At 41.0% G+C, this 24,367-nt stretch overlaps 1 protein-coding gene across 1 annotated transcript; it reads right to left on the bottom strand.

The window, feature by feature from the left end:
• Positions 1–2,488: 2,488 nt before the first annotated feature.
• On the bottom strand, positions 2,489–22,911 carry LOC149283164 (terminal nucleotidyltransferase 4A-like). Its single transcript, XM_089497897.1, has 13 exons — positions 22,046–22,911; positions 17,063–17,186; positions 16,693–16,739; positions 13,877–13,997; positions 13,398–13,505; positions 13,079–13,207; positions 9,415–9,628; positions 8,575–8,701; positions 8,077–8,174; positions 7,628–7,755; positions 4,281–4,439; positions 3,006–3,164; positions 2,489–2,674 (listed from the first exon to the last, which is right to left on the bottom strand). The coding sequence occupies exons 1-13, from the start codon at positions 22,909–22,911 to the stop codon at positions 2,489–2,491; spliced, it is 2,466 nt and encodes an 821-aa protein (XP_089354023.1).
• Positions 22,912–24,367: the final 1,456 nt, after the last annotated feature.

Below are 24,367 nucleotides of genomic sequence, written 5' to 3'. Positions count from 1 at the left end.
TCTTTACAGTAAGAGCGGTGAGATTATGGAACTCTCTGCCAGAGGAAGTGGTAATGGTAAACTCAATAAAAGAGTTCAAAAGGAGCCACGTGACCCTGCTCCGTTCCTGCTTCCCCTGGGTGGAACAAGAGACATTAACAGAGTTCAGGTAAGGGGTGGGGGGACGGACGTTGTATGAACGAGTAAGCGTGAATCAATGAGGATCTGTGAATGAATAAATGGAGCATGTGTGTTACATGGGGCACATGGCCCAGGAAGGCTGTAAGTGATGTGCAGACCGCATGCTGCTGACAGCATCAATACATAAGAGGGGCAGGTAGCCAGGTTTCAGCATGTAAGGAATGCAATTGCTTTTACTAATATATATATATTAATATTGTTGAATTTCTGTCCAATTTGGTGTTACACTTTTAAAAGTGTATTTGTTTTGTGTTTTTAACCCCTTAAGGACAATGGGTGGTCCCTAAACCCATTGAAAACAATGCATTTTGGGCTGTTAAGGGGTTAAATACATTTAAAAAAAAAAAGTAAGTATGGGGGGGGTCGTTTTCTGTTTCGAAAGTAAATCCTGAATTTTCATTTCAGTGCATAACTAGTCCGCACACTTGCTCATGCAATATTCTTTTGCTTGTACAATTTGGCACAAAAGTAGCTATGCACATATCTCAAGTTTTGAGTTTGATTGCTGTACAGATTAACTTTAAAGCAACTGTCAGTGCTGCCAAACTTTTGCGCAAATCTGTAGCTTTCTACAGGTAATATGAGCGATATAGCCTTCCATTGACGGCTTTACACCTATGCAATTGTATAAAAAAAATTGGAAACAACCTGAAAAAGTTGTCAAAGTTTATTAAAAATAATAGAAAAGGACATAAAAATGCTTGATTTCAGCTCCCATATGGCTGCCAAAAGGTTCACACATGATATCCTCTTACAGGTGGAATACAACTAGAGTTAGTCGTGCAAACTGGTTCTATATGACATGAACATGATGCTTGGCCTAAGTGCTTTACGTCTAATACCGCAGGTTATATTAAGATGCCAGAGGCTTGTGTCTTGCCTAATATTTACTGGGACTAGGTGTGCAGGGAGTGGGAGGTCTTAAAGGACTGAATACAATGAGTTAAGATAGAATTACTTTTTAAGGTTTACTCTCATCCAGTCCTCTTTCATTGCTTAATACGTTCAAAAACTGTCTATTCGAGCAATGAAACCACCAAATAATTTCTACATGCTACTTACAAACCTGCATCTGCCCACTTGGATAGCAATTTGAGACCAGAATACAGTAGTTTCTTCATGTTGTCTGAAGCCAACAATGTAATACAGAAGCCAATTCCCTGTACATCATAGCTTTCAGGGCAAATGTATTAAAATCAAATGTAGGACACAATGTATTAAAAAACAAGTCAAGCAAAAAACAAAAACGACAAATATTTGCATAGAATACATGTATGCATTAACAGTCTAAGCATCATTCATGCCAAATGCAGACTACACCCCATGTTTAACACAGTTGAATGATTAGCCTTTTAACACATTTAGCTTGCATGCTCTGTAAGTTGCTCTTTATAGAACAAATGCATACTACAAGACAGATTCCATAAAGGAATCAAAATAATCCCTTTCTTTATGTTCCTTTCACTTGGTGTCCAATAAACCAGATCAGTGATAGGTTAGACAGAAGCATTTCATAGTTCACAAGGGCTTCATATTTCCTACTAACACTTTGCACTGATTAAAACATTTCAACAGAAAACTAAAATGCTGGATTGTTTTACAGTTAAAAGGGGGAGGGGGAACTAAGGGCCATACAAACTATGAAAATATAAATCAAGGTAAGCAAAACAGTGCAGAAGACCAGAATATGCTCTAATAGATGTTGAACAGCTGGCAACTGTTGTGAACCATAAAGACTCATAACAGCATTGCAAATTCTTGTACTTCTGTGACCCATCAAAGAATGGATTATATGAACGCAAACATTAAATGCAACGTTAGAAAGGATCTGTAAACAAGAAAAAAACAAAAACTTGCTTAATATAAATATATTGCACAAAAAGTATATAATATATATGTTCTGAGTATTTACAATGCTAACAAAAATATAGCTTTCAGAAGTGGCAGCACAGCTGGCTGTGACAAACCCATGACTACCTAAGATTGAATAGACCTATCAACCCCTGATTTTCTAAAAAAAAAAAAAGCCTTAAACAGACAAATCTAGAACACTCAAAAAAAATTGTGATGTTACTTTTGCAGCTTTTAAACCAGTAAAACTTTGGCACGTCGTTCTGCAAAACTAAAGAAAACGTGAATTTAAGGCTTTATATCTTTACAGCTACTTCTTTGGAAATTTAACCTAGCCACAAGAAACATGCAAATGAATCCACTGAAGATATTAAACTGTACAGTGTGCCGGACTCCTATCAGGGTGTCCATACAGGTGGTAGAAATACCCAGAGCAAGTATGCAAAACTTCAGTATTTCATCTGCTAATGCTCATTGGCAAGGCATCTCTTGAATGCTTTTTCCTTCTCCAGTTGCTACGATTATACTGATAGTGCCCTCTGTTGCCAACGGGCTGCTTAGTGTTACTTCCATTGATCTGTTGTCCATTGCTTGAATTGTGAGTATACACATCTTTCATAGCATACTTCATCCCATTGTGATGCTGTTAAAAAAAAATTAAGAAATACAGCATTTCCCATACAGCATGATCCAGTAAGACTAACAGTAAGAAAATGTAACAAAACATTCCATTTATGTCTGATGAATTGGGAAATAGCTAGTAGTTATTCCTGAGGTAGCTGGTAACCAACCTCAGCGAGCATGGTTTGACAGTGAAGCTACAAAAAGGACTTTTTTTTCTTTAAAGACTGGTATTGATTGACTGGTATTTTTTTTTACTTCAGTTAAAATACACAAAGCACTAAATGATCATAATTCGGAAATAAATCTATATCTCTATATATATTTTAGACATTTACAGAAAGACAGCATACCTTATAGTTATGAGGACTTGGCAGTCTGTTAGCTGGTGCAGAGGGAACAGCAGGATAGGGCACATGGTGACCTGCTTTCAAAGATGGTGGTTCAATACCAACCTGTCTGCAAGGAACTGGAGGCACTCTAGTCAACACACCATGGATATTGTAACTTGCCTGGTCAAAACACAAACGTTTTAAACTCTTAAAGGAAAATATTAGCAAGTAGTTGAATGTTTTATATTGCAAAGAAAATCCATAAATTGTGCAAAACCCAACCATAAAATAGTTTAACAAGTGTATAGCTGAAATGGGTACTTCAGTATTATCCAGGATCCACCTAGTGTATTACAAGGGTATGTGTTTCCATGGATGTTATAAAAAAGTTGGCTAATGGTATGAAACCCACCGTGTGGACAATGCTTACTGGACTTGTGCATTTGGATTCATACGCATTGCAAGTTTACTGAATTTTGGTTACGTTTGGCTATTCGCACAAAGCCCCGAAAAATAGCTCAATTTGTCAGGCATTCAGCAAGCTGCGGTGACTTCCTCCAGGGAAAAGGATACCAAAAGCACCAAGAGGAAAGAAAAAAAAAAAAAGTTGGTGTGTGCAATGGTGGCTTCTCGTGGAGGATGTCACCGCAGAGCTGCAATTTTGGCAGAAATTGCCTGGTTATGTCCACTGAGATGCTGACGAAGTTAGAAGATACCAGATTAAGGATTGAAGATTGAAGAGAAAAGATGAGCGAGAGCGAGTCCAAAAATGTGCCAAATCAATTTTGGCTCATTTGCACATGTCTGATGCTTACCCAGTCATGAACAGCTAAAAAATATATAAAATAAAAAGGGGGGCGGGGTGAGACACTATATACGATTCTGGGTGAAACTGCTAACATACTGGCAAGCTGCTTTTTTGTGCCTGCTCTGCATGCCAAGAGATGAAAAGGCTCTAGTGGCATGCCGCACAAAAAACTCTGGCTGCTCGACCCAACTACCAATCACAAGCTGTCCTTTGCAAAGGACATCAAAGGATGAACTGTAATGGGGAACAAGGCATCTCAGTTTCCGGATTGAGGGTAGGCATGGATAGTAATGTTACACCTTAATAGAGCGACAATCTAAGAATCTGTCTTTTGAAAGGTGTAATGTTCCACATGTATAGAAAGATGGCTACAAAACACTCCACTCTGTTGTAATTTGTCACTTCCTTACATGAATAAATGACAAGACGAGATAAATGTTATCTTGTAATGTTTCATCATAGTTACGTTAACATGAGGTGCATCGTACCTGAGCGCTGGTAGACATTATCAAGTCTTGATCAGCTGCAGACTTGGGTTTACCAGCTAGCATTGACAGTGCTAGTGGAAATCTGGGCATAACCGGTGTCAGGGCTTGTAGATTAAACTGGTGGAGAGATGGTGTAGTGGATGGTGGTGTATCAGAATCCTTACCGAAAGGAAAAAAAAACACAGTAGAATATTGTTGGGCAAGGAAAAGGACACAATGAAAAACACTAACGTCCATACAACTAAGTCATGCAGTTACCTGAATGGATTCATGTATACAGAACCTGACTAATCTGTAACTTTGCATTGTATGAGGGTTACTAACCCATAAATCCTGGGAAATCTCCCTGCTGTTACTTGTGAGATCAAGCAGTCTATCAAAAAACCTGGACCCTCCCATGTCCCTATACAAGGAATGCCTGATCACGTACCAACCCATTTCCTACTGGTAGGCGCAAGTGCTGACACTCACTCTGAGGTCACTAGAGGACAGAAGAGATGCAGCAGGGTCTTTGTAGATCTCAGTTTGCTGATCATACTTATTGCAATTGGCAATTTTTTTTATTTATTTTTTTATAAACAAAATTAAACGAGGCACCTGAATGGTGATGAAAGGGGAGCACACCCTAAATAGCCTACATACTCAGATTTAGGTTGCTGCTGAAATGACCAACATGCACACACACGACATATGCGACGGAATTCACAATACTTATATCTAGGGCTGAAACAACTAATCGATAAAATCGATAATAATCGATAATGAAAATCGTTGTCAACGAATTTCATCATCGATTAATCGGATCGATTTTTATCGATTATAAAAAGGTTTTTTTCAGAGCAAATGCTCTGAAAAACTCCTCTCCTTATATAATCCGACCTCAAACAGAGATCGGATTATAACACCGGAATCCAGATCCCCCGCAACGCTGCAGGGGACCTGGATTCCCCTCACTGTCGGCCGGTCTCTCACTTCCGTCTCTCTCCCCCCTCCCATACACCCCTCTGACTCCTCCCCCTCCCATACGTCACTCTGCCTCTCTCCCTGCTCCGTTACTGACAGACACTTTCCCTGCAGCTTCATAGAAGCCTCAGTGTAAGTGAAGGTGAGTAACGGAGTCTGTCTGAGCGATGCAGACCCCCACCGGCTGACAGAGAATCATCCTCTCTGTCAGCCGGTGAGGGTCTGCATCGCACAGACAGCCTCCGTTACTGCTCTTCACTTACACTGTGGCTTCTATGAAGCTGCAGGGAAAGTGCCTTCAGTAACGGAGCCGGGTAGAGAGGCAGAGCGGTGTATGGGAGGGGGAGGAGTCAGAGGGGTGTATGGGAGCCACCCTCCAATACACCACTCTGGCTCCTCCCCCTCTCATACGCCACTCTGCCTCTCTACCCGGCTCCCTGGTGTCTTGTCAGAAACGGAGGTTCACAGGAGGCAGAGTGGAGTATGGGAGGGGGGAGGAGGCAAAGTGATGTATGGGAGGGGGAGGAGCCAACGTGATGTATGGGAGGAGGCAGAGTGGAGTATGGGAGGAGCCAGAGTGGAGTATGGGAGGAGCCAGAGTGGAGTATGGGAGGAGCCAGAGTGGAGTATGGGAGGGGGAGGAGCCAGAGTGGTGTATGGGAGGAGGCAGAGTGGAGTATGGGAGGGGGGAGGAGCCAAAGTGATGTATGGGAGGGGAGGAGGCAGAGTGGTATATGGGAGGGGGAGGAGGCAAAGTGATGTATGGGAGGGGAGGAGCCAAAGTTATGTATGGGCGGGGGAGGAGGCAGAGTGGTGTATGGGAGGGGGGAGGAGGCAGAGTGGAGTATGGGAGGGGGAGGAGCCAGAGTGGTGTATGGGAGGGGGAGGAGCCAGAGTGGTGTATGGGAGGGGGAGGAGCCAGAGTGGTGTATGGGAGGGGGAGGAGCCAGAGTGGTGTATGGGTGAGTTATAGTGGTGTATGGGGGGTATTATGAATTTTTAGGGCATATAGGGGGTATAAGGCATATGGATATTAGGCATATCAGGGGGGCATAAACATATCTGGGGGTAAAAGGTATATCAGGGGGCTCAGTGGCATATAGGGGGTATAAGGCATATCGATATTAGGCATATCAGGGGGGCATAAAACAAATCTGGGGGTAAAAGGTATATCAGGGGGCTCAGTTGCATATCACTGGCATATAAGGAGTATAACGCATATCAGGGGCACAGTGGCATATCAGGGGGCACAGTGGAATCTGGCATATAAGAGGTATAAGGCATATATGTGGGCAGAGTGGCAAGCTGGGGGTCAGATGTGCATAACCGGGGGCAGTTTGGTAAATAAAAAAATTTAAACAAGGCTTTTTCTTAGTTTTTATTAAATATGAAAAATAGTTAACATATGAATTAATATTTACTAGTAACTTTATATTAAAACCTAGTTTGAGAAACACTGTGTTTGGGTTCTTGTAGCTTTTATTATTATGTCAGTAAAATAAGGGGAATAGAGAGGCCATTGCAATAAAGAGATGAAAGTGTAAATTGTACGTTTTTTATTGCAATTTTTCTTCAATTTAAAATAATGTATTTTTTTATCCGATTAATCGACAAAATAATCGGCCAACTAATCGATTATTAAAATAATCGTTAGTTGCAGCCCTACTTATATCTCAAACATGTGCTTTTAAATCGTATTTGCTTGGTGTGTGCCAATGCCTTGCTTTGTTGTGTGTACATGTTGGCCACTTCAGCAGCAGGTGCTTCATTAATGATATCCAGAAAAGGATTTAAATTGCATGATTGTGTCAGTGGGTTTAAATTCAAAGCAGTCTGATTCAGCTGCTTGGTAAGCAACAAAGTCATGTAAACAGATGCAATATATATGGCCATTTAATGTGATGGAACCCTCACCATTTATTCCTTCGCTAGGTGCTTTTAAATAGTATTTGCTGGCTCTACACTGATTTCTTGCAAATACTTAAGTGACCTCAAAAAGGGGGACACAAGAAGAATAGCTTAGGTTTCTCCTTTTCCTGCAGTTTACTGTGCAAAAACTGGCTTTACATAATGCACCTTGGAAAAACCAAAGGAATTTGAAACAGAGAAGCTATGGCTTCAATGAGACGTGCTTTATGGATGCGTCTACAATGTCACAATTTGATATATGCCGGGCATCACTGACTTAAGGATTTATGGATTGGTTTGGGAACCAAGGATGCATTGCCATGAGGGTAATTGGGCTCCACACTTTCTAAAACTAGACCAGGTTTCAGTAGTGGCAGGAATTCTTTAACTAGTAGTTAACAGAGTGGGAGGAGAAAGACGACATTAGGAACATACATATATAAGAAAAAAATAAAAAAAAGATAAAAAAAACTTACAATATCACTTCCTGAGAAAGACGACGAGGAAGACACTTCAGATGAAAATTCCTGTGAGCTGCACAAAGTGGAGCTCTGGTTTTGTAAGGGGTCCTCAGCACAGGAAGAAAGTGGGTTCTTTACACTATCTTAAAGAGGGAACAAAATTGTACAAGTTAAAAAAAAAAAAAACTAGGTAGGCGATTTTATTTTATTTTTTATTTTTTTTAGCAAGCTTGCAGTAAAGGGGACATTAAATGTTTAAGCTATGAGAGCACTAAAACATGTTTTGCTATTGCAAAAAAAAAAATAAAAAAATAAAAAAGTAGCTTGCGCCATAAAAGGAGTTTACAGTATTAACTTTTCTATGAAGTCTGAAGGGTCATCACAGGCAGGTTTATCCCGCATGAACTATGCACAGTGTATAGCATTAGTTTTCCCATCATAAAAAAAAAAAAAGCTTAACTTACCACTTGTTTGAGCCTCTATTTTGCTTGCCCATTTCTTCCTAATCTTCTCTCTATAAAGAATTACTTCTTGGGTCACTTTTATTATACGCCCTAGTGTGCTGAATCAAAGAAAATAAATTAAAACCTTAACATGTATAAATATATTACATATGTTGTAAAACAAAATGCTTAAATCACATCTAAACTAAAAACATTTAATACAATTAAAAAGGCATCAGGGGTTTGTGAAAGCAGTATAGTAAATGTTTTTTCCCCCCAAAAAAGGGGCCTGGCATAGAGACATGCATCACTACATACATTTAATATTGTTTTATTGCCCGATTAAGAGTTGCCCTGTAAAACAGGTTTCATATGATCATATCAACATGTAGTGTGACCAAATGCATGAGATACCCAGTACATAGCAACATGATTGTCCACGGCAAACTCTGGTTCGACTGTCTAGCTTAGTTTTTGATTTGTTCCTCTTATCAGACCCGTAAAATACTTTTAAGTTACCTTTCAGAATCTCTGTTTGGATACGATCTTGCAAGTGGAGATATGGCACGACTTAGAACAAGATAAGCATAATCAAAGACTTGCTGCACTTGAATGGCTCCATATGAACTTCTTCCGACATCATTTTCTATTTAATGATAAGTAAACAGTCAACATTTTATACTACTTTCAGCCACAGCAATTCAGAAATACGATTGTGATGTACCAGCCACCTCCTTTTAAGCAGTGATGGAATGCCATATCCCAACTCTCCCTGTATTAAGGATATGCATTGCAAGGAAGGACCTACAGAGGACTATGCTAGCACGACAGTACTTCATAGTGTTTATGGGACTGTTTGCAAGATCAGTAATCTCCCTTTTAACTCATTGAGCAGAAGTGATACAGGACAATTAGGCAGCCTGTCGGAACGCAGAGGGGGTCCGCTGGACCTGCTGCCCTAGGTCTAATAATTTTAGGCCAGAATGCCACTACCAACTCGGTATAAATTACCCCCCTCAGCCCGCTACTACAAGTACGTTTGTAGGATTGTCAATTTACTTCTACATAATAAAAACCAAGCTTTTGAGCTGATGGTGTTGTATTACACACATGGTAAAGCCGCCCGGGACACTACACTGTCCCTGGAAATATATTAGGATATACCTAATCACTTAAGAATGGCAGTGTTATTCCAGGATCCATTACACTGTTGTAAGTCTGCAGTATACATCGTAGGAGAAATAGCATAACAATGGGAAAGTACCATTGCTTCATGAGCATAGGTAAACACTAACAACAGTTCACACAATTACATAAGGAAAGGTAATTTCACTTTACTGGGAGAGGTTAATACTATACCAGGTAAAAGAGGATCCTCAATACAGAGCATGGACGGCCTATAACCATTTGCCATAACTTTCATGATTTCTTCTTTTGCAATGTAAGCGCCCCCATTTCTTATCCGTATCCCAGTTTTCATGTAATTAAAATTTCTTCCGTACAGTTCAAAGAATTCCACAAGAAGCATTCCAAGATTCACATTCGAACTTCTTGCATCTATCCTTGGATGCAACTAAGACACACAAGAATATTAGAACACATTTTCAACCCAGGAAAAAAAAAAAAAAAAAAAAAAAAAAGTATATAAATTAGTCTACAGTTGTTAACTCCATATGCAAGGCTGTCTGTTTTAAAGCAGAATCCAGATAATCTGGTAAAGAAAGTACCAGAAAGTTCCAAAAAGTACATATGCCACCTGTCACGATTTAATGTAAGCATAAGTTTTTACATACACACTTGACCTCTGGCTTAACATACACTCCACATGGCGCATACTATATTTTCTATATGGCAAAGAGACCTTCTACAAGCAGTCTAGTAGTTTTTAGTACACAGCATCTAGAATACTAGTGACACCCATAGAATAAGATTGTATTGCCAAATACTGAAGATAACACTCCAAGGTGGTCCATAGAACACTTTATACTTTTAAAAACAGTAAAGCATTTAGGGCAGGGGTGTCCAAGTGTTTTCTGCAGTGGGCCACTTCATCAGAATTGTATATGTGCGAGGGCCGCACTCATTTTTTCACTGAGAGAAAATATGACCTTTAATAAGATATGCAGATTAAAATAAAGTAAATGACACAAAACCTTTACTTTTCCTCTCACTGATTTCTGGGCCTACAAATTCAGGATTCTGGATAAGTAAAAATAAAATAGTTCTATTTATTTTAGGGATGCACTAAATGAAAATTCTGGACCAAAACCGAAAATTCAGGGTTCACTTAGCCGAAACTGAAAGTGACCCCCCCCCACACACACACAATAAAAGTTACACACCAAAATTGTACAAAAAAAAAAATTATATATTATGATTAGGGCTGCAACAACTAATCGATAAAATCGATAATAATCGATAATGAAATTCGTTGCCGACGAATTTCATTATCGATTAGTTGAATCGATTATTATCGATTATAAAATGAGGGTTTTTTCAGAGCAAACGCTCTGAAAAATACCCCTCATTATATAATCCGTTTAGTCTGACTCACAGCAGCAGCTCCTACTTACCAGCCCCTCCCTGTAATCACTGTGACAACTTGCCCCGCCCCCTTCCTTCTCCCAGAAGGCCAGAACCACATGGCTGTGACACTCATCTAACTGTAAGTATAAAATTAATATTTGGGCTGCTGAAAGTTAGGGTAAGTGGGAGTTAATTTAGGGGCAGTTATGGTTAATGGGGTGTTTAGGGGCAGCTATGGTTAATGGGGTGTTTAGGGTTAATTTAGGAGCAGCTGTGGTTAATGGGGTGTTTGGGGTTAATTTGAGGCAGTTGTGGTTAATGGTATGTTTAAGGTTAATTTAGGGGCTGTTGTGGTTGACAGGGTCTTTAGGGTTAATTTAGGGGATGCTGTGGTTAATGGGGTGTTTAGGGTTAATTTAGGGGCAGTTATGGTTAATGGGGTGTTTAGGGTTAATTTAGGGGCAGTTATGGTTAATGGGGTGTTTAGGGTTAATTTAGGGTAGTTGTTTTGATGGGGTATTTAGAGTTAATTTAGGGGTAGTTATGGTTAATGGGGTGTTTAGGGTTAATTTAATGATGAGGACTGAGGGTTAATTTGATTAATTTAATAAAGTTAACTTAAGGTGCAGTTAGAGATAAAGGGGGGCCAAACTAAGGGGAATCTAAATCCTGGGGCAGTGAAGATTAACCCAGTACTTATTTAAAAAAGTATGATGTCAGTGTGATGTGAACGGGTCTGTGACTCTATGAGGGCACCATGAGATATCTGGGGGGTATAAGGCATATCAGGGGAGGACGGAGAGACATATCCGGGGGTATAAGGCATATACGGTATATAAGGCATATGTGGGGAGGGCAGTGTGGCATGTCTGGGGAGGACGGAGTGATGTATCAGGGTGTATAAGGCATATCTGGGGCCACAGTGGCATATCTGGGGGTAGACTGGAGTGGCATATGTGGGGAGGGCAGCGTGGCATGTCTGGGAGGTAGTGTGGCATGTCTGGGGAGGATGGAGTGGTGTATCAGGGGGTATAAGGCGTATCAGGCACAGTGGCATATGTGGGGGTGGAGTGGCATATGTGGGAGGCAGCGTGCAGTGGCATATGTGGGATGCAGCGTGGAATGGCATATGTGGGAGGCAGTGTGGAGTGGCATATGTGGGAGGCAGCGTGGAATGGTATATGTGGGAGGCAGCGTAGCATATGTGGGAGGCAGAGTGGAGTGGTATATGTGGGAGGCAGCGTGGCATATGTGGGAGGCAGCGTGGAGTGGCATATGTGGGAGGCAGCGTGGCGTGGCATATGTGGGAGGCAGCGTGGAGTGGCATATGTGGGAGGCAGCGTGGAGTGGCATATGTGGGAGGCAGCGTGGCGTGGCATATGTGGGAGGCAGCGTGGCAAGCCTGGGCTCAAACGTGCATAAATTGGGGGGGGCTGGTTGGGAAATAAAGACAAGAAATGTATTTTATCAAAGTTTTTTTTTATTCTGATGTTTGTATTTAACAATTTGTTTATTAAATTATTTTAAATAAATGAAAAATTTACATTCATTTTTTTATCCGATTAATCGATTAATCGAAAAAATAATCGGCCAACTAATCGATTATGAAAATAATCGTTAGTTGCAGCCCTAATTATGATTGATAACAGCAATCTCCGGCATACCCAGATTCCAGCATGTACTGGTTGGCTGGGCATTGTATTTTTTGTCCAATTTTAGTGTGTAACACACCACAATTGGACAAAAAAAAAACAAAACACTCTTTTTATACCCAGGCAACCAGTGAATGCTGGAACCTAGGCATGATGGGAGTGTGATTGCTGTTAGCAATCACACTCCTATCATCCCAAATCAGCCAATACATGCTGGTACAGGTTGGCTGTAAGTGCAGACCCCATACTGCTGGCAGCATCAATACACAAGGGGGGCAGCTAGCCAGGTTTCAGCATGTACTGTTTGACTTGGCATGATAGGAGTGCGATTGCCAACAGCAGTCAGTCCCATCATGCCTAGGTTCCAGCACTTACACATCCATGCTATCACACACACACACAGATTAATTCCCTCAATCAGACACTCATTCACACAACCTACCCCACCCCCTTACCTGCTCTACAGCTCTCAATGCCGCTCACAGACTTCAGCAGGGGGCACAGCCTCCCTCGTTCTCCCCACAGAGGAAGAAGGACTGAAGCAGAGAATAGACCCTCCCACAAGTAAGCAGCAGGGCTCTTGTGATCCTGGCTACCGATCTCACGCGGGCCGCACCTAGAGGTTCCTCGGGCCGCATGTTGGACGCCCCTGATTTAGTGGCTCCAACAACTGACGGGTAAGTCATTTCAGGGAAATAAGGGGGAGGGGCAGACACAACTCTAACAGTAGCCTCCAATCAGCACAGGGCTAGATGTAGCATTTACATGCTTGCATTCCCCACTGCCAACTCAGAACATTTGAGTAACAAAGCATAGAAATGTAACATTTGGATTTCCAATCTTACCTGTAGAAAACTAATTGCCATTAAAATCAGGCTGTATGAGCTAATCCCACCAGTAAAAACTTCATTCAGATCTCTCTGAAGGAGAAATTGTTTCAATACTAAAATCAAGTAAGGCAGTACGGAGTATTCCTAAAAATAGAATAAAGTTCTGTTAGCTAAACCACAAATGTAATTTCTTGGAAGACATTGTTACAGAATACATTAATAGTGTGAACTTTTTACATTTCATTTTTTTAGTCTACCATTTTAAACTGGAGTCTTTAAATCTAAAGTTAGACAGTGCAAAAGTTTTAGGTAGAAATGGCATTTAACAATTTACCTTCATACAATCCTTAATGAACTGAGCTGCCTTTACACCAGTCTTAACATTAAAACTGATGTCAACTCTGACATCCGTTTCCTTGTCAGAGAGTTTGATAATAGGCACCTGGGGAGGAAAAAAATAATAATATTGATTTAGAAGGGGGGGGGGAACCTTAATCTGGAAGAACAGCATGAGATTTGTATTTTTTTGTTTTTTTTAATGAGTGTGCATTTGGCATACAGACAACATCTATTTTAACTGCCAAACACTGTTGAAAGCAGTCTCCTACACATCTAATTAGCTTAATCGAACTAAAACAATCTAGAGCTTATTTTCCCACGTGTGGTTGCTTCAATGTGCAAAAAATATAAATCTATACACACTAGGCAAAGTTTCTAGATCGCTTGTGTAAATTTTCCAAGTCCCTTTCCATTAACAAAGGAGTTAAACAAAAAAAGGATTAGTGTATACTACATGCTGGTACACCCCCTTACCGTTGCTTTATCCAACACTTTGATTGAACTTTTCTCCGCAACCTGTTTTTTGTGAAGTTCCTGTTCCAACAACTGCAAGGGTGGTCGCTCCCACTTTCCAAACACAACAAGATCAATATCACTGAAAAAGATAAGCATATTAAATATCACAAGAACCAGATGACCATCAGAACAGGTAGTAATAAGATTTGCAGACAACCACATGGGAGAGTACTATGCTACAGTATTCTGGCCATTTCACTTAAGGAAACATGCAATGAGGGGGAAGGTATAGTGCACTAAGCCAGGTTTCTACAAATAAAGCTTGTCTATTGCCTTTTAGTATAGAAAATGTGCCCAAGTGCACAATCCAGTCCTCTAACTGTATGTTTCTTTGAATTGCAGGTAGTGAAGATGTGTCATGCCATGTTCACATTCATTGGAGGTTTGTATCTACATTGCCTGCAGGAGTAAGCAAGAGCAGATCTAACACCACACTAACATTCTTATGGCACAAAAAAAAAAAAAAAAAAAAAAGATAGTTAGGCTCTCACAATCTAAAGTGTTACCTTTGGCATCTAACCAAATTGGAGCTCTACGAAGTAATAAGGTTGGAAAGGCTATACAAGTTTTTCATATTTAGCTCGATAGACTAGCTCACATTGAAATCATTGTGAGTAGCGGAAGCTAATCACATGTATGCTAGGTGAACACAAGTTTTTAGATAGGCTACCTATGACTGGGTCACCGCTCCTGAGGAGTCTCCCCAGTGCAGCGCTGGTGAATGGGTCACTTGCAATTATCTGATCTCCCCAACCAGCACATTTACAAGGCACAGAGTACACCTAATAGGCATAGCACAGTGATACGACATACGCACGTTTTTACATGCAATAGGTTACAAAATAGACTCCAATATGATTTTAGCAAGAAAACAGCACTGTAGTGGAAGTTCAATATCATTTCAGGGCTTGCAAACATAAGCCATGGCATCTAAAAAATTACGGCAGGCATATCACTTGATTTTAGAATTTCTAGTAAGAACAGAAACTTTCTACTGCATGTGAAACAGGGACCTCAAACATCACCACATCAAACAGTATCAGCATATACCCTATAGGGAAGGTTGAGTGTATATAGTTACCCGGTCCAGATTAACTCTGTCAACCAACGTGCCTGGCACACCATGGAAAACACATCCCCTTAACAATTGACGGGCCTGGCATGTCATGGGGTTAAGCAAGGGTAAAAAGCAATCGATTGCTTTCTTCGCTCAGCTGATCTTATTGCAATGCCTCGACATTGAGACACCCAGGAACACACAAAAAATAAAAAAAATAGGAAGTAGGGGCCTCATACGGTCAGTAGTATTCACCATATTGAAAGATTACATACCTTTCAATTACGGCAGAGACAGTCGGTTAAAAACAAATTAAATGACTGGTGGTAAAATTAGTGCATGGAAATTTTTTAAAAATTCCAAATTGAAAAATGCACACATCCCAAATGTAGGCCCCAAACACCCCAAAAAACCTATGCAGTATCACTGTACTCCGGAGTTGCTGCTGAACACATATTGGGGTATTTGACAGGGACATATTCCAGCAGCAGTAAATTCATACCTGAAGTACAGTGTGTTTGTTCTGCTGGTAGCAGAATTAAAATACTTGGATTTGAAAAACCCTGAGGTGTCTACTTTTCAAACACATAGGTTTGATGGGGTAAACTGAAGTGACTTGCTTCAAAGATGTCCCAAATAGCACACAAGGGCAGAATAACCAGTTTTGAAATGGCAATATACTACACATTGGATATTTCTATTTAGCTTTTGTAGTTGAGTATTGTCACCATATTTTTTATAGTAAGTTATATTATATGATCAAAATAACGGTATCTAAAGAAAGCCCTTCTTGTCCTGACAATTGGGTACAATAAAGAAAATTACAGCTAAACGCAAGCCCTGCAGAAACAGACAACCATTGCCACAGAAGCGTACAAAAGAATGTAACAGCTCTGACCTTACTGGGGTTAAGCAAGGTGGACATGGATCAACCCCAGAGTGGTGCCCACTATCTCTAGTGGAGTTTTTGTGATACCTGGAGCTGATCCGACAAACTGAGCTGTCTGCAAGCTCTGGATTAATGTGAGGAATAATCAGACACTAACAGAGGATCTTACATATACACTGCCTGATTAATCCAGTGCAGCACCAGCTCTCTAGCAGTACTCATCTGCTTGCAAGGAAGAGTAGGACAGCTTTAGATAAGTGTCCTCCCATAGGGCTTGTATTCCTAGTCACAGGCCCACGTAACCTCACAGGAGATTCTTACCTGCTGGGGAAAGGACTACACTGCCCAAACAAGTGTTTTGAAGGGCAGTGACTGACAAGCTCCTCTAAACTGACCCAAGTAGCTAATTCCTTAATTTTTCACAGACTATTTCTTTCCAATTGGGACAAATTGATCAGGCTCTGCCACTTGCCCAAAGTCATATCCAACGTCACAAGTGCAGTGGTCATTTTACAGTGAAACATGGTTTGCGCATGTGTAGGCCAAGCATCAGATTAGGTGGGAGATAACATGACGCCAACACTTAAAATGAACAGGGTACGATATCATGAAGAAATCGTTATTTCACATCTTTTGCATTGATGCAAAAGATAGTTGGGTGCAAGAAAAGGTAGGCCCTGAGACCTTTAACATGGTTTAATAGCCAAGAGTCAAACAGCAGCAGATGCTGGGATCCTGCAGAGACCCAGCGTGATGCTAGCCAATTAGAACATCAGTATAATAAGAAAGATGTGAGACAGGAGGGGGGGGGGATGTAAAACAACTCACCTTGTGGGTAGATAGAGTCCTGTACTGAAGCTTCCAAAAATCTGAACCTAAGAAAAAAAAAACAAAAAAAAACATTTCCTTCAATATAATGCTCGTTGTTTAGCAGTAACTTGGGATAAAGCTAAAATAAGGATCGAGTACCTTTCTATTCACTAAAAGGAGCTTTCAAGAGCTGAACATTTTAACAACCTGATCATCCTTTACAATATACATGGAGAAAACCTAAGTGAACAACTCCTACACTGCATAATGAGCAGGCAATATGGCTATTCTTTTAGAACGTTTAGAACGTTTAAGCTTGAAGATTTTTCTCCCAGCTTGTCGGCATCAAAATGAATTCCTTAAACCAGTAATAAAGAAAGAATCTTACATCAGCTGTAGGCCATAGATCCTTTATGACAGTTTCTATTCGCTTAACAACATCTTTCCTCATCGCAGCTTCTTCAGGTCTCGGAGACATGAATTCATAGAAGTCAATTATTTCTTCATGCAGACTAAGAGTAATAGAAAAAGGAGTCAGAATTCTACTGCCACGTTGCTTTTCTACATGTCAACTATTCACATTGAACCTGAAAAACCGTGAATGAAATGCCAGACCATGTTAAACCTGTTTTACACATACACTGACCAATTTCTACAATATCACAAAATCATACCACATTTAAATAAAAAAAAAAAGGTTAAAATGTCTGCACAGTTCCCATTTCCCTTTGTAAACACCATTTTATCAATACAATTTCAGCTTTATTACATACCACAAAAAAAAAAAAAAAAAAAAAAATTAAAAAGAGAAAGGCTCCCGTTTGGTTATGTGTCAAGTTTTGTTGGCACGTTTCCAAGAAATAGATTTAAAGTCATTATAGTGCTCGTTGCTTAAATATAGATGTAGTCTATAATGCCAAGGCTTGACAGATACCAGGCAGCAAGGTCCTTAGATTTTTAACTGTGTCCCAAGTTTTTGTGCCAGATGGCTTCCAAATTTGTCTGGCTGTCTCACTTCTATACAAACTCCACCTTTTCACGTTTAAACGTAGATGTGCCAGGATTAAATAAAGCCCAACAAGTGTACTGCAGTGGGCACTTGGGAATGCTCCCTGACCCCTACACGTAGCAGGGATTAGGCTTTTGTACCAGTATGCTTGCCATCTGATGGCAATTCAATCCACCCCATCCCCACAGTTTCTATAAACACCATAGGAAGTAATATTACACTGCGTGCACCATGGGCCGATACCTAAAGGTAGCAACCCAGAGGTGCCGATCACTCCTTTCATTTATACAATAAAGACAAAGCCAATTCATTTAATCTCAATGTTCGATAGTGGCCCAATGGGTCCCCTATGTACAGGAAGCTCAACTGGCTACTGACTGTACACAGAGGGTCTCTAAATGGTTATCATTTAATCTGTAAATGCACTTACATATGTCTAAAGAATGAGGGACACAAAATATATTTTAGCTAGGTCATTTCAATGATGGGAACATGAAAATATATGCCTTAAGCATGTCAACATTGCAAGTTGTTGCAATCAAACAGATAAAAATACACCAAAAACCCATTGCTACATGCATCTTTCAGCAAGCACAGTACTTTTACCCTCTACCACTTTAATTATAGGTTACATGTTTACCCCCAATTGTAACTACTTAAATCAAGGGTCTTTTATACAATGGTCGGATTGTACATCCTATTTTATGCTTCAACGGTTAAGACAAAAAAAAAAAAGCCAAAGATTAAGTCAACCATTTCTGCTTAACAGTCTAATGTTGAGCAAAGAACCTAACCATGTTTTTACATATAATCAAAGCAGAAAAATATTACCGTATTTGCTCGATTATAAGACGATGTTTTTTTCAGAGCAAATGCTCTGAAAAATACCCCTCGTCTTCTAATCGGGGTCGTCTTCTAATCAGACCTCAAATAGAGGTCTGATTATGAGACTAAGATCCAGATTCCCCGCACCGCTGCAGGGGACCTGGATCCTCCTGTCTCCCCCCCACACACACACTTACCGGTGCTTCCTGCTGTATTGCCGGGGCAGCGGGTTGACGTCTACGCGATCCGCGTAGACAACGTCCGCTGCAGCCGGAAGGAGGTGTGGCTAGCAGCGGGGGTTGTCTGCGTCCGTTGCGGATACCTTCCCCGACTGTCAGAGATCAGAGTTCCCCGCACCGGTGCGGGGAACTCTGATCTCTGACAGCCGGGGAAGGTATGCGGGACGGACGCAGAAAAACCCCCGCTGCCAACTCCACCTCCTTCCGGCTGCAGCGGAAAGAGACGTCAACCCGCTGCCTCGGCAATACAGCAGGAAATTGGAAGCACCGGTAAGTGTGTGTGTATGTGTGTGTGTGTGTGTGTTAAATGGGGGCATAGGGCATTTCTGGAATGCCTTATACCCCTATATGCCACTCTGGCACTTAGGGGGTTAAAAGGCATATTAGGGGGCAGAGTGGCATATAATGAGGTATAAGGCATTTCAGGAGGCATAGTGGCGTTAAGGGGGCATTTAATAGAACACTCTGCCCTATACCTCCCTATATGCCACTCTGCCCCATGATATGCCTTTTAACCCCCTAAATGCGAGAGTGGCATATAGGGGTATAAGGCATTTCTGGAGGCAGAGTGCTCTATACAATGCCTTTTAACTCCCTTAATGCCACTCTGCCTCCTGGAATGCCTTATACCTCCCTATATGCCACTCTGCCCCATAATATGCATTTTAACCCCCTAAATGCCAGAATGGGATATAGGGGTATAAGGGATTTCTGGAGGCAGAGTGGCACATAGGGGGTCAAAAGGCATACCATGGGGCACAGTGGCATATAGAGGGTTAAAAGGCATATCATGGGCCACAGTGCCATATTGGTGTGGCAAGCCTGGGGGCAGATGTGCGAAACTGGGGGACAGGCTGGAAAATACAAGGAAATAAAAACAAAAAAAATATTTTTCTCAATCATAGCTTTTATTTAAAAAAATTGTTTACATGAATTAACATTTACTGGTAAAACTTTTTTCCTTTAGGGTCGTCTTATATTCAGGCTTTTTTTCCTAAGTTAATATTCAGATTTTGGGGGGTCGTCTTATAATCGGGGTCGTCTTATAATCGAGCAAATACGGTAGTTAAACCATGCTGACATGGGAAATCATTTACAGCTCCTCCACTGGTATTTCTATAGGAAAACAAGACATCTGCCACAACGTAATCTTGCAAATATTTTAACTCTTGACTACACTTGTGGTCAAGTTTTCTTCCAACTTAAAAATAGTACCAAGATTAGTTACAGGGAAATCCTAAAGGGTTGTTCTGACCCATGGCCTTTATAAATAAACCTAAAATAAAAATGCACTACTGTGCTCTTCTTGAAGACATTTAAGTAAAACAGGCTGCATCTAATTAGAAAAAAAGTTTCAAATACTGCAGAGTCGAGGAAACAGCAGCTTCAAATAAACAAAAGTCTGAACCAGGACGGATGTAATGCTGTGGGAAGGAAAACAGTATTTCTATGGTGAATTGCTTTGGATAAGAGATTTAAGGAGTACCACCTGGTTATTTCTAGAATGCAGGTTTATAATTTCCTTCCATGAAAAACTGCACAACTATCAGATCCTGAATTATACTTGTGAAATGACAATAGGAACATTGTCATTTAAAGTGGAGCAGCCTCTGTTTCTGCCATAGTTTTTTTTTTTTTTTGTTTGTTTTTTAAGTCAATAGGGTACCTGGTAACATGTATATTGTAGGTAGGTGTTAGGGTCAAAGTATACTGAAAGGCTTACATGATATTTTGCATGGGTGCCCATTGCTCCTGGTTAAGCCTGGAAGCACATCACGTAGTAAATAGTGTTCACTCCCTTTCAGTGTCCTCTTTGCAAGCTGGACGGTACTGTCATGCACCAGTGTCATTTTTTTGGGTAACACAAGGCTTACATTTGGGATGTTGAGACGCCATTTGTGGCATTCCAAACATAGGAGATTACATTACAGGCCAAGTGTCCCAACATCCAAGAGACTACCAGATCTTAATGAATAGCTTCAAACAAATGCCCAGGATCGTGGGTAGGGGAGTACTCTTGAGAAAATTACGGGGGCTTAATAATAAATGTTAAAGCATGTATTACTCACCTGATGCTTTATTAAATCGCTTACTGGTTGAATGTAGTTCACCTTTAAAATTTACTTTGATTTAAACAATGCCAAAGCACATGACAAAGTTTCCTGTATCCCTACTTTAATAAGTTATGAAAGATTCTACAGTGATTTAAAGCCAGCCTCTTACCTAGTTTAAGCGTATTCTTGTTCTGCAGAGTTTGTGCGGGGACAAAAACAAATGTTTGCAGACACATTTGAGAAACTGATATCAACTGATACACCACATGCTCTACCTCCTCACAGCTGACCATTGCCCCAGCCAAGTAACAGAAGCAAAAAAAAAAAAGTCTACAACAAAGTCAAGACTCATTGCAAGAGTACCAAATGACCGTCAGTAACAGTATCCATATCTGAAAGCCACTGTATGGGCTTCATTTCCTCACTTGCAAATGCATGGAAGAAAGGCTTCAAGCAGCCAAATCTGGCACCAAAAACCAACGATTGAGAGCACAATTTTGGTTGAGCGATTTCAGGTAAAATTTATACTTTCACAAAGTATGGTACAAAAAATCCTGGGTGCAAGGTCACCATGGTGACTAGAAATCACTGAGAGGTATGCCTATTTTGTATAGTTCCATCATATTCCTTAGCTTATACTGGTGTTTCAGGCTGGAGTCTGAATATATGTATAGTGTGTATTGCACTGTTAGCCACTGTGTGTATAAATACTCACACAATAACTAGCATGGATACTGACAGAGTCAGTGTTTGTAGGTTGGATAGTGTAGTGTTAATGTGTGTTTGTCAATGTATTTATCAATTAGTAACCTTATTTACTAAATCTAATGTATAAGTTTATTAAATGGATCAATGTTTTCACTATTTATACATTCTTTATTAAATGGATGATTAAAACAAGTGTATCGACCCCCATGGGACAGGTATGGTTTGGTATCATCTCTATATAAGTGTACAAAGCTCCTACTAGGGGTACTTATTGGACAGAAGGTCAATATTGTATGGGTGTATGGAAATTTGTCTGGGGCCCCCAAATCTAGTTAATACACATTATTAATGCTCTTCATTGCCCAAGCTTCAGACCAAGTATATTTTTAGGTCTAAAAGGATTTTTTCAAGAGGCAACCTCGTGCCACAACAACCATTTTATTTTTTGACAAAAACATGCAACTTCAGCTAATAGTTTGCGTCGGCACACACACTGAATAGATACCTAAATTTGCAGAATAGTACATTCCTCTTACCCTTGCAAGCCAAGACTGTAATTCTTTGTCTTCCACGGAGTACCAGCCGCATATTGCATACGGATTCCGTGGTCAGTTCCTGGATGCCCTCCGTGAAACTGTTCAGCTAGCAGGTAGTTCATGCCATAGGTGCTGGCTTTGTTCTCCCTTTTCCTGCGGCTAGGGTGATACTGATGCAGATGGTCATAACAGCTGGACAGATGATTAAGAATGTTGTGGTGTAAGTCACGAGGCTGAGATCTGTGAACAAAGACAGGAGAGGCCTCCCGATTGCCATTGGTGACAGGATGTGCATCTTGGCTATACAAGTTGTTGTTATGGAGTTCATTATCTGTGAAACTGTAGTGTGATGAACCAGGTAGGTTTGTGCTGGACCCACTCTGAAAGGGACCTATTCCAACCGCACAGGGAGAGGAGCATCTGAGGCCATCAGAACCAGAGTCAGAGGAACAAGACGACACAGAAGGGTTTTTCTGTAACCTTGAGGTTCGAGATCCCAAACTGTTGTCAAACATCTGAGACGCTGATGCTGGAGGCAATGCACAGCCAGAAACAAGAGGTACAGTATCTTGTTCTCGGTCACTAGAAGATGACGAGGAAGAGGAAGAGCAAGGTGTTCCAGGCCGAGAAGAGGGGCTGGGTTGAAATGCACTGCACCTGTCCACAGCCAAAGTATTGAGACATAGATAGGCAGGGTAATTAGGAGGTCTATTAATCAAATTGGAGTTATCCCCACTAGGTCCAGGCGTGGGAGATAGCCTGGGGCACCTTTCCCGCCTGCCTTGCGAGGTCTCCCAAATTTGCATCCAGAGAGCATTGGCAGGGCCTCTTTGCTCTGGCTGGATCCAGGCAACCCGGGGATCCATACAACAGAAACAATAAATGGATAGATCGCTGTATGGGAAAAGGAGTATATAGCCTGCAAAAGGAATACTAAAAAAAAAATAAAAAAATAACTGAAAGCCAACACAGAAAGAAAAAAGATTAAACCGACCAACTCTTAAGAGCTAGGGGGAAAAAAAAGCAAAACATGAGAAATGGGGACAGTTAAAACACTGAAAACTATTAGGACAGTAAAATCAGACAAAAAGCCCGTCTGGCAAAAGCAGTAGGTTACTGATTAAAATGATTTTTTTCTTCACTGCAAAACAGTCATTGGCTTATGTGGCTTTCAGGACAGATGTCTGCGTAGTTGTCTCCTTTCTGAATGCATAGAGGTATGACTCCAATTGTAACACTTCCGACAAACCACTGGCCAAGCCAGATAATGCAAGCACTGCTTCAACCTATTAGTTTTCTTAAGGTTTCATCAGAGCAGGATGCCGGTCAAAGGGGCACAGAAAGAGAGGAGGCTCTGACAGCCAGACCTGGACTCCATCTAATAGATGAAAAACACAGCTTTAGAAATATATACACACCCGCATCAAAGAAGCAGTTTCACAAGGAACAAATTGTATACAATCACGAAGTTACCTTAATATAATTAAGCCAACTCTTATGGTATGAGGGTGGGGGACCAAAAAGCCATAATGTACGTATGTAGAAGGGTTAGAAAGAGAAGAGGCAATGCACTTAAAACATATATAAATGGTGTCCCACTTAAATACACGGTGGGAACACTAAACCAGTGTATATATATATATATATATATATATATATATAAACCGACGCACACGAGGTACATACCGCAACGCTCGTACTTAAATCGGGAGAAAACATACTGACCTTCATGGTAAAATTGGTGCCATTGTGGACACGCAGACTATCACACGCACGTGGGCACACAGAACAACCGGTACACACCTACACTCAGAAACTCCCCGGAGCAAGGTCCATCTCTAACTAGATTAGACGGAGGTAGAAATCCACATCCACAGCGGGCACGCGACTCTCACCCGCGGTACCGCTACTTGCCCTCAAGCTCTGTGGCTGAGAGCTTGACGTCCAGGTGCGCGACTCAGGCCGAAGGAGGAAACAGAAAAACGGTCACAAAACTAACGAGGGCGCATGCGCGGCACCTTTTAAACTCTCACAGCCGGCTGAGTCGGGGAGCGCGCACAGCATCCATCGGACACGCCCCATCTTCTCCCGCTTTCTATCCTCCCAGTCGTCAATGTACCTCACAAGCCCCATCTGCTTACCGACGAGATTAACTGCGCCTGCGTGGACGCTAGACTTTTCCTCCCCGCCTCCATTAACGAATAACTACTAAAAGATGTTGCCATGTATTTTATTAATCACATTGTATTTAATATTTTGACTAGCTAATCAATCTTAATATATTTCACGCCCTTATAGAGGAGCTGTCTTGTTTTTAAGATA

This window comes from Sceloporus occidentalis, unplaced genomic scaffold (genome assembly GCF_023333645.1).
Source record: "Sceloporus occidentalis isolate IW3139 unplaced genomic scaffold, rSceOcc1.0.p SCAF_110, whole genome shotgun sequence".
Taxonomy (NCBI): Eukaryota; Metazoa; Chordata; class Lepidosauria; order Squamata; family Phrynosomatidae; genus Sceloporus; species Sceloporus occidentalis.
Note: the sequence above shows the minus strand (reverse complement) of the source record. Positions and strands in the feature narration are given on the sequence as shown.